The 10799-nt window shown below is 40.4% G+C and overlaps 1 protein-coding gene across 1 annotated transcript; it reads right to left on the minus strand.

The window, feature by feature from the left end:
- Window positions 1-485: 485 nt before the first annotated feature.
- LOC118402321 (UDP-N-acetylglucosamine/UDP-glucose/GDP-mannose transporter-like) lies at window positions 486-8726 on the minus strand. The gene is made up of 13 exons (XM_035800437.2): window positions 8504-8726; window positions 6484-6517; window positions 6322-6408; window positions 5856-5923; window positions 4285-4356; window positions 4114-4182; window positions 3800-3902; window positions 3350-3442; window positions 3144-3211; window positions 1297-1375; window positions 1103-1185; window positions 864-916; window positions 486-529 (listed from the first exon to the last, which is right to left on the minus strand). The coding sequence occupies exons 1-13, from the start codon at window positions 8698-8700 to the stop codon at window positions 519-521; spliced, it is 1017 nt and encodes a 338-aa protein (XP_035656330.1). The 5' UTR covers window positions 8701-8726; the 3' UTR covers window positions 486-518.
- Between the last annotated feature and the right edge of the window lie 2073 nt (window positions 8727-10799).

The raw sequence follows: 10799 nt of genomic DNA on the forward strand, positions 1-10799 counted from the left end.
GATTTTACTGTGGCCTAACTGCAAAATAGGCACTTTAATGATACATTGATTTGAATTATGTGGGGGAGTTTTCATACAATTTTCATCAGTGTGACAGGAAATTACACATCAATATTTCAAATATGCATGTAACCAACATGAAGTTTAAAATGTTGGACCTTACAATGTTGAACATAGTAAAAAAAAAAAAGCGCTTTGCTTAGAAATTAGGTTCACAAAAACATTTTTGAATAAACAGGTCGAGAATCAGAGGCACATTGCAATTTCCCAGAAGAGATAGCATTCATGCTAAACACTGTAGATGTTGGCTCAAGAGGAAAAAACATTTACAGTACTATTGCATTCCAGCCATAGTTACTGCATTTACTTGATTAGGCACAAATCTTCAATAACACTGATTCAGTCTTGCTGATGATGATGATTAAGAATGTTGAAATAGTGACCAACGGTAAATAAATGTTCGACATACACATACATCTTACAAAGTTCAGCTCCAACCTTCCAGTGGCACCCCCATTTTAAGGTTTTTCTGTTGAAATGACAAAGAAACGTTTCAGAAATGTCCATAAAGTGAAATTATGAATATTACTATGGCCATATAAATAGAATAGAAATAGATATAGAATAGCATTAACTATGGACCAAATCTAGGATTTCAAGCACAGGCCTTTTTGCTATGCCAAGTATCAGCCAATGGGAAAGTTGAACAGCTGTTTTTAAATCGAACATACTTTACATAACAGTACCATTTGGAGAAGAAAATAAAACATCTGTCAAAAATGAACAACAATACCAAGTCCATTTGTTTTCACACACACGATTTCTAATCTAATTTTCCTGGCTAATCTTTTCACTTTGCTTACTTGATTGTTCATCTGTGAATGTGATGTAGGAGTACACCAGACTGCCAGCAATGCTAGGGAGACAAAGAGAAGGATGCTCAAATTAAACTCTCACGGCGTCTCTTCAGTCAATGACATAAGGGGAAAAACACATCACACTTCAGTATATGGGGCAGAGACCTGTCAGTAGCAAGAGTCGGAAGTAGAAAAGAGAAGGTCCGTACTTTCAGAATTAAGCCGAACGAAGAACGTTCATTTACCTGATGTTTAATCCAATGAAGTTGACCCAGGTGAAAATATAGTCTCCGCCAAAGACCATACCAAGATATGTGACTAAAATATTCTGTGGAAAGAAGTAAAACAGCAGTCAATACTTTAGTCACAACAGTGTAGAACTACGTAAATGCTGTAAGTGTAGTGTTGTAGTGATAAAGAAACAACAGTGATGGCTTACTTTAATACAGCCCACTATGGTGGTGGTCAATGCAGAGTTATGCTGAGTGCAAAGCACAATGGAGTACATTAAAACAAAGCTGCCAAAACAGAACAAAAGACGCTATGAATTAATAATCCGTATATAATAATGATCTTTGTTAAACATGTTAAACGTATTTCATTCTGAAGCAATGTTGACACTAATTGCAGTTGAAAATGTTGTGAGGCTTCTAAAAAAATATTTTTTTTAAACTCTTCTATGACTACCGAATTGTCCAACAATTATTCTTATAACAAGAATTACAATGCACAATATTAAAACTATTGTACAATGAATCACTCGTCCCAGACCATTATCGCAGTGAAATCTTATACCAGGTATACAGTGCATTCGGAAAGTACTCAGACCCGTTGACTTTTTCCACATGCTGTTACATTACAGCCTTATTCTCAAGCGACACACAATGCCCCACAAAGCGAAAAACTCAGGTGCATCCGGTTTCCATTGATCATCCTTGATATGTTTCTACAGCTTGATTGGAGTCCATGTGTGGTACAGTCAATTGATTGGACATGATTTGGAAAGGCACACACACCTGTCTATATAAGGTCCCCCAGTTGACAGTCCATGTCAGAGCAAAAACCAAACCATGAGGTCAAAGGAATTGTCTGTAGAGCTCCGTGACAGGATTATGTCAAGGCACAGATCTGGGGGAAGGGTACCAAAACATTTCTGCAGCATTGAAGGTCCCCCAAGAACACAGTGGTCTCCATCATTCTTACATGAAAGAAGTTTGGAACCACCAAGACTCTTCCTTTCGCTGGCCGCCCGGCTAAACTGAGAAATCAGGGGAGAAGGGCCTTGGTCAGCGAGGTAACCAAGAACCCGATGGTCACTCTGACAAGAGCTCTAGAGTTCCTCTGTGGAGATGGGAGAACCTTCCAGAAGGACAACCATCTCTGTAGCACTCCACCAATCAGGCCTTGATGGTAGAGTGCCCAGACGGAAACTATTCCTCAGTAAAAAGGTACGACAGCCCGCTTGGAGTTTGCCAAAAGGCACCTAAAGTACTCTTAGACCATGAGAAACATGATTCTCTGGTCTGATGAAGCCAAGATCGAACTCTTTGGCCTGAAAGCCAAGCGTCACATCTGGAAACCTGGCATCATCCCTATGGTGAAGCATGGGGGTGGCAGCATTATGCTGTGGGGATGTTTTTCAGCGGCAGGGACTGGGGGACTAGTAAGGATTGAAGGAAAGATGAACGGAGCAAAGTACAGCGATATCCTTGATGAAAACCTGCTCCAGAGCACTCAGGACCTCTAACTACAGCAAAGGTTCACCTTCCAACAGGACAACGACCCTAAACACACAGCCAAGACAACGCAGGAGTGGCTTCGGGACAAGTCTCGGAATGTCCTTGAGTGATCCAGCCAGAGCCCAGATTTGAACCCAATCGAATATTTCTGGAGAGATCTGAAAACTGCTGTGCAGCGACGCTCCCCATCCAACCAGACAGAGCTTGAGAGGATCTACAGAGGAGAATGGGAGAAACCCTCCAAATACAGGTGTACCAAGATTTTAGCGTCATACCCAAGAAGACTCAAGGCCGTAATTCCTGCCAAAGGGGCCTCAAGAAAGTAAAGGGTCTGAATGCTGTGATGTGATATTTTTGGAACTTTTTTTAAACATTTGCAAAAAATGTCTAAAAAAACTGTTTTTGCTTTGTTATTATGGGGTATTGTATGTACATTGAAGGAGAAAACTATTTCAGCAATTTTTAAACAAGGCTGTAATGTAACAAAATGTGGGAAAAGTCAAGGGTTCTGACTTTCCAAATGTTATGAAAATATCAATACCCTCACCCCATAACACAGGAAAGCACAAACTGGAACAAAAACAGCATGTCCGACCACCCTTCAAACTCCAATGCCTTGGATAGAAACAGGAGAAACACCACAAACGTGGGGTCAGTTAAAAGGGTAACAACAATAGCCAGTAGATGTTTTTCACAGCACATTAGTTACACACAAACATGGTATGCAAACGCACACGAACAACAGCCTCTTACCATTTGTAGATCCCCGGCGAAATGTGCATATGCCACTGTAGGGATGATCATAAATAAAGCGTTGTAATAGAGCAGCCCATATTTGCCAAGCTCCTATGAACACATACATACAAGTGGAAAAGAAAAAAACATTAACACAACACACAATGGCAATACTTCAATGGAGAGACCCAAAGGGGCTGAGGGTATCAAATTGACACGGAATGAGTTGTCCAAGTCTGTTGTTATATCAATATGTGTGTGGACACACCGGACCACATTGTTTATAGATATACTGTACAGAAGTCATGAAGTGTCTCAATCGGGTGTACACAACATAAAACATGAGTACCTGTACTGTAAATATACAGTGGGGTGGCCTCTCCCCATCTGTTATTATGCTCTAATACAAATACAGAGGAACAAGTCAAGTATTCACAACAACAACAAAAACAACTGTTGGCCACTTACCTTGGAGTCAAGTTTCTGCTTCACATAGGCCCCATTGGCTGCAGTCAGAACATTGTTGAGCATTATGAAAACATAGCCTTGAAGATCAAAGGCCAAATCCGTGCTGTAACAGATTTTAACCAAATGAGAGATGGTTTTTTTTGTTGTTCATTCCTTTCATGTATTTTCACACTAAATGGGGACAATTCCCTTTTCAACCGTTTAACTACATACTAGAGACTTTGCAATGGTAAACTGAACCTGCCGGGTTGAGACGCGCTTAAAGCAATCTGGCCTCGGCACCCTAAGAGCAAGCAAGCAAGTCAAATTCTTACCTCGCAGCTACAAAGGCTCCAAAGATCATGGCAAACACGGTTGCCTTGATAGGCCCAGAGAATGTCTTTCTGTGGGGAATGAAACATGTTATTCACCCAATGAAAAAAATCAAATGCAATCTTATTTTGAAATGTCTAATAATTGGTTTCTAATATTTGAAGAGAACTTACTTCAGTAGGATTCCCTCGGCCAACATGGTTAACAAAATAGAGAATCTTCTTAAAACTGTAAACATGGGTAAACTGGAAGAGGATAAAGGATGCATGCAATCATACCACTGTGTTCTTCATGAGTGATTCCTCATGAAACCAGGACAACATTAAAAATACCACGATTAAGATTGTCACTAAATTAAATCCATAGAATGGTCCATCGGAGGAAGTACTGTTGATATATTTGACAATTGTATCTAACGGCATAATTCAGAAATACTTGATCTACGTTGGTATATTTATGACATTTTGGTCTTACCCAGGCCTCCTTTAAGTGTATAGATGCTACAAAGCAAACATTGACACCTGCTCTGTAATATGGCATATCAAAGTTCCAGAGCTACTTTCAGAGTTATGATCCAATTTGTTAGCATTACCCACAGAGTGAATGTGAAAATGGATTCAAAATGTTCACCCTCTGCTGGTGATTAGCAGGATGTGCAATGAATACAAGTAAAAGGAGAGCTGTGATTGCCTACTAAGCCAATGTCTGTGTATAAAATGGGCCATAACAATAAAAATCGCTGAGATCCCACTCTGGAACTTTGATATTCCCATAGAGTATATTCTGTTCAGCAATATATTGAAAAATATGCCAAATCCAAAATGTTTTTTTTTTTTTTAATATTCATGTTTATTTTTTCATATTCATAAATTAATGTACAAAAACAAAAAGAAAATGCTATTGGATTAAAAAATACTCATACCACAGAGCAATTGGTAAAGCTTCATATGAACCAATTTCTGCTTTGTAGCATCTACAAATGAAAATTATGGATTCTTAAAGGAGGCCTGGGTAAGGCCAAAATGTTATTCATGAAATTCGGCATACAGTATTTATTACTTCTCAATTATGCTTTTAGATACAAATGTCAACAATCTTTCCTACAAAGGACAATTTCAGTTTTTTATACCTCTTTTCTCCCCAATTTTGTGGTATCCAATTGGTAGTTACAGTCTTGTCCCATCGCTGCAACTCCCGTATGGACTCGGGAGAGGCGAAGGTCGAGAGCCGTACGTCCTCCAAAAAAAACAACCCAACCAAGCCGCACTGCTTCTTGACACAATGCCCACTTAACCCGGAAGCCAGCCACACCAATGTGTTGGAGGAAACACCGTACACCTGCCGACCGTGTCAGCGTGCACTGCGCGTGGCCCGCCACAGGAGTCGCTAGTGCCCGATGGGACAAGGACATCTCTGCCGGCCAAACCCTCCCATAACCCGGACGACGCTGGGCCAATTGTGCACCGCCCCATGGGTCTCCCGGTCGCGGTCGGCTGCGACAGAGTCTGGACCCAAACCCAGAATCTCTAGTGGCATAACTACCACTGCGATGGAGTGCCTTAGACCACTGCGCCACTAGGGAGGCATACAAAGGACTATTCTACAGGTTTCATTTATCAAAAATCCCCTAAATCATGGCCTTCTTTGTCCTGATTTAGTGAGGAATCACTCTTTATTTCTATGATATGAAGCATAAATGGTGAATATTCCATATCAGGGTCAATGAAGAAGAAAGACGTCATACTTGAGTCGCTTGGTTCCTAGAAGTCCTGATACCTGATTCCCAACATACAGAAGCGGTAGGGGAAACATCTGCAAAGACAGAATAAAAGTCTACTGTAGACACAGTAGTTCATCATGTTGAAACAGGCACACAGTTTCCATTGTCTGATGCAAGACTCTGTGTACAATCTACTCCCGAGAGAAGCCTTTGTTGATCTACTTCTGAGAGGGTCTATGGTGAGGGAAAAAAAAAAAATACAGCTTGGGGCTATGTCCCGCCCACTTGACATTTTCACCAATGACTGTTTTGGACATTAGGTTGTATGTAAAGTCAAAGCAACGGAAGGGCCATTTAAACTGTAAAATTGAGCTCCCTTCAGCTTGAATGATGGGTTATATGGTGCATCTGGAAATGTAAGCAACAAAATGTATATGTACAATAGATTGTAATAGTACGCTGCTGATATAGAAAGGAAGCATTGTATCACCTTGTTTGGAATGCTCCTGTCCAAACCTGGAAACGTGATGACACCTATTGCCTTTGCAGCTCCTAGTACTAGTACAGTAGCCAGCATCTGGGGGAAAAAATGTTATGTAATAAACCTTTTATAATCAACTCAATTGATGTAACTCATGAAGCGCATACTTACTTGACCGATCCCAACACATGTTGATGAGGGGAATCTGCAAACAAAAATTATTAAAATGTGACTTCAGCAAATGCATACAGTATGACAAAGTAGGCTCCTATCATAACTATTATGGCCAGTATCAGAGGAAATTCCCATAGACTAATAGTACCATGTAGGAATAAAGGCAGTTCTTCGGCAATAAAACATTACAGCTATTTTATTCAGGGTAAAATAATAATCACAATGACAAGTTTGACATTCAAAGCAGTCAGTGTTTCTCTACATAAATCTGTGGTCAGCAAAAATCTTTCGATAATGTTTAACACTGTGAAAGTAAAGTACCAGTCAAAAGTTTGGACACCTACTCATTCAAGGATTTTTATTTATTTGTACTGTTTTCTACATTGTAGAATAATAGTGAAGACAACAAAACTATGAAATAACACATCGAATCATGTAGTAACCTAAAAAAAAGTGTTAAAATATATTTATATTTGAGATTCTTCAAAGTAGCCACCCTTTGCCTTGATGACAGCTTTGCACACTCTTGGCATTCTCTCAACCGGCTTCACCTGGAATGTTTTTCCAACCATCTTGGAGTTCCCAAATATGATGAGCACTTGTTGGCTGCTTTTCCTTCACTCTGCGGTCCAACTCATTCCAAACCATCGCAATTGGGTTGAGGTCGGGTGATTCTGGAGGCCACGCCATCTGCTGCAGCACTCCATCACTCTTCTTCTTGGACAAATAGCCCTTACACAGCCTGGAGGTGTGCTGGGTCATTGTCCTGTTCAAAAACAAATGATAGTCCCACTAAGTGAAAACCAGATGGGATGGCATATCGCTGCAGAATTCTGTGGTAGCCATGCTGGTTAAGTGTGCCGTGAATTCTAAATAAATCACAGACAGTATCACCAGAAAAGGACTATCACAACTCCTCCTCCATGTTTTATGGTGGGAACCACACATGTGGCGATCCGTTCACCTACTCTGTCTCACAAAGACATGGAGGTTGGAACCAAAAATCTAACCAATGAACCAGACTCATCAGCCCAAAGGACAGATTTCCACCGGTCTAATGTCCATTGCTCGTGTTTCTTGGCCCAAGCAAGTCCTCTTATTCGTGTCCTTTAGTAGTGGTTTCTTTGCAGCAATTCTACCATGAAGGCCTGATTCACAGTCTCCTCTGAACAGTTGATGTTGAGATGTGTCTGTTACTTGAACTCTGAAGCATTTATTTGGGCTGCAATTTCTGAGGCTGGTAACTCTACTGAACTTATCTTGTGCAGCAAAGGTAACTCTGGGGCTTCCTTTCCTGTGGTGGTCCTCATGAGAGTCAGTTTCATCATAGAGCTTTATGTTTTTTGCGACTGCACTTGAAGAAACTTTCAAAGTCCTTGAAATGTTCCAGATTGACTGACCTTCATGTCTTAAAGTAATGATGGACTGTTGTTTCTCTTTGCCTATTTGAGCTGTTCTTGGCATAATATGGACTTGGTCTTTCACCAAATAGGGCTATCTTCTGTATACCACCCATACCTCGTCACAACACAACTGATTGGCTCAAATGCATTAAGAAGGAAAGAAATTCCACAAATTCAACTTTTAACAAGGCACCCCTGTTAATTGAAATGTATTCCAGGTGACCACCTCATGAAGCTGGTTGAGAGAATGCCAAGAGTGTGCAAAGCTGTCATCAAGGTGGCTACTTTGAAGAATCTCAAATATAAAATAAATACTGATTCGTTTAACACTTTTTTGGTTACAACATGATTCCATGTGTTATTTCATAGTTTTGTTGTCTTCTAGTATCTACAATGTAGAAGAAAAAAAAAAGAAAGAAAAACCTGGAATGAGGTGTGTCCAAACTTTTGACTGCATGTGTAAAACAGCTTTATGCCACACAACATTCATTCAACTACATTGATGTTGGTACCCCCGAGACCGAGTAAGCAAACAACCCCACTCTGTTTTTTAGCACTGTCATTAGTGTCCAAAGTCCAACCAACTGCCCATGCATAGACTACTGTAGGCATACCTGTAACTGGTGAGGACGCTTTTGTTCACAACAACGATTAAAAACGAGCTCAGACCGTAAAATCCGGCAGCGAAAAGCTTCAGGAACACGGCTGACCTCCCGCTCGTCATCCCTTTACTGTCATTCTTGGATACTGAGCTTTTATCCGAGGTTTTCCCTTCAATTTGCACATGTTGACGTTTCCGAACTTCCGCCATAATTCACAAAATACTACGTCATGACGATGTCAGAGGGGTTGTCTTCCAATGCGTAGGTGATACACATTGGGCTCGTTTGAGTGGTAAGGCGAGAGCAACCGACAGTAGACGAAAGTCGAGTGAAGTCGACTCTGCGACAGCTAAAAGTCGGACACTGCAGTTGCTTTCAAACAACAAAGTCTAAGATCAGCATGACAGTGTTAACATAGCTGCTATTGTTTATAAAAGTTTGTCTGAATAAATGTCAAAATACACTCAAACGGGAAACAATGTGTGTACAGTTATTTGGTTAGAGGTCTCAAATATCACTTTTCATTTGTATTCCCTGTAGCTTTATATTTGAGCAAAATTGGTTCCTGTTTCAGTCACGTATTTAGACATTCACATTGATCAAACAAAAACACCCTAATAATTGGTTGACAAATAGGGCCTCCCACAATGCAGGCGATGGCTGCACTGTGCAGCGACTTCATCAAAAAACTGCATGAGCTTTGATCACATTTTTGTAAAGTTCATGCAGTTGACATGTAGTCTCAAGTCAGACCATTTTTATAACCATGATGCAACAGTTTGAAAGGCGTTGACCAACAATGGTCAATGACTTGACAAAAGTAATCCACTGAAGCGTGTCCATTGCTACTATGTAGCCACCTTGTAGGATGCAAAAGTGTCATGACAGAATGTACCCAAATGGTTCTCAACTCCAAAATGTACATCACATCAATGGAGTTGAGCGGAGATAACTGTGGGAGGACATTGAGTAGCTGTTAGTCGATACTTGTAAATGTAAATTCTAAACCGTTACGTGTACCTGCTTGTCCTCTGTAGCTGCATGCCTTTCTGTTTGCTGAAATCCACCATTTTTATAAAACTTTCCTTTAAATACAACAACTGACTGTTTTCTTGAATCAACTGACAGTGACTCAATGTAATCACAGAGGTCCACTCCACCCGCTCAGTCTTCGCAACCCAACTCTACCTAGATGTGCAAATTGTGGAGTTTAAACCTAGATAGCCAGAATGTAGATTAATACAGTAGGCTCGTTTGAGTGGTAAGGCGAAAGCAACCGACTGGAGACGAAAGTCGAGGAGTGAAGTCGTTGGACGTGCATCGACAACAGCTGAAAGTCCCGACATAATTGTGGTCCTTCTGTGGCTCAGTTGGTAGAGCATGGCGCTTGTAACGCCAGGGTAGTGGGTTCGATTCCCGGGACCACCCATACGTAGAATGTATGCACACATGACTGTAAGTCGCTTTGGATAAAAGCGTCAGCTAAATGGCATATATTATTACTGTAATGTGTTTCCAACAGCAAGTCTCAGATCAACATGGCAGTCGAAATGGCTGCTATTGTTAATAAATGTTTGTCTGTATAAATAATACACATTTCTACACCCCCCCCATATCATACATACTGGCAACATAATGTGTGTACAATTCACTGGTTAGAGCAGTTTCCCAAACTCAAGCTTTGATTATTTGAGTCAGCGGGTGTAGTTGGTGAGAAGCAACTGCGGCGACTTCATCAAAAGCGGCATGACCTTTGATCACACGACTTTTGACGCAGTTGACACGTTTTTGCAAGCCAGACAATTTTTATAACCATAATGCAACACACTTTGAAAAGCGGTGACCAACAATGGTCGACGACCTGATAGAAGTGATCCGCTCGAACGCGCCCACACTCCCATATTTTTATCATAGACATTAAAACCAGGTTTTCGTATCAATATTCCATGTCATAAGGAAAGCCTGCCTGGCCTAAGAAATTGAACATTTTTGTAAGCTATGGTTGCCATCATCTTGTGTGTTGTATTTCCAATAGTATTAGTTTAACACTTTAATCTTTTATCAAATTTTAATTGTCCAATGCAGATGTTTTTCTCTCAATATAAAATCATTACTGGGTAACAATTAAGTACCTTACTGTGATAGTTTGCAATTAAAATGGTTTGAAAAAAAACAAAAATACATTCTTAGCTATTTCTCAAACAATAATTTAGCTAGGTCTGTCTGGAAGTGGTCTGAGGGAGGGGAAAACTAGCTGTTATTGGCAGAAAAGTTTGGAACTTTTTCTTATTGGTCTATTCACTCATTG

The sequence above is a fragment of the Oncorhynchus keta genome, chromosome 23, assembly GCF_023373465.1.
Source record: "Oncorhynchus keta strain PuntledgeMale-10-30-2019 chromosome 23, Oket_V2, whole genome shotgun sequence".
Lineage (NCBI taxonomy): Eukaryota > Metazoa > Chordata > Actinopteri > Salmoniformes > Salmonidae > Oncorhynchus > Oncorhynchus keta.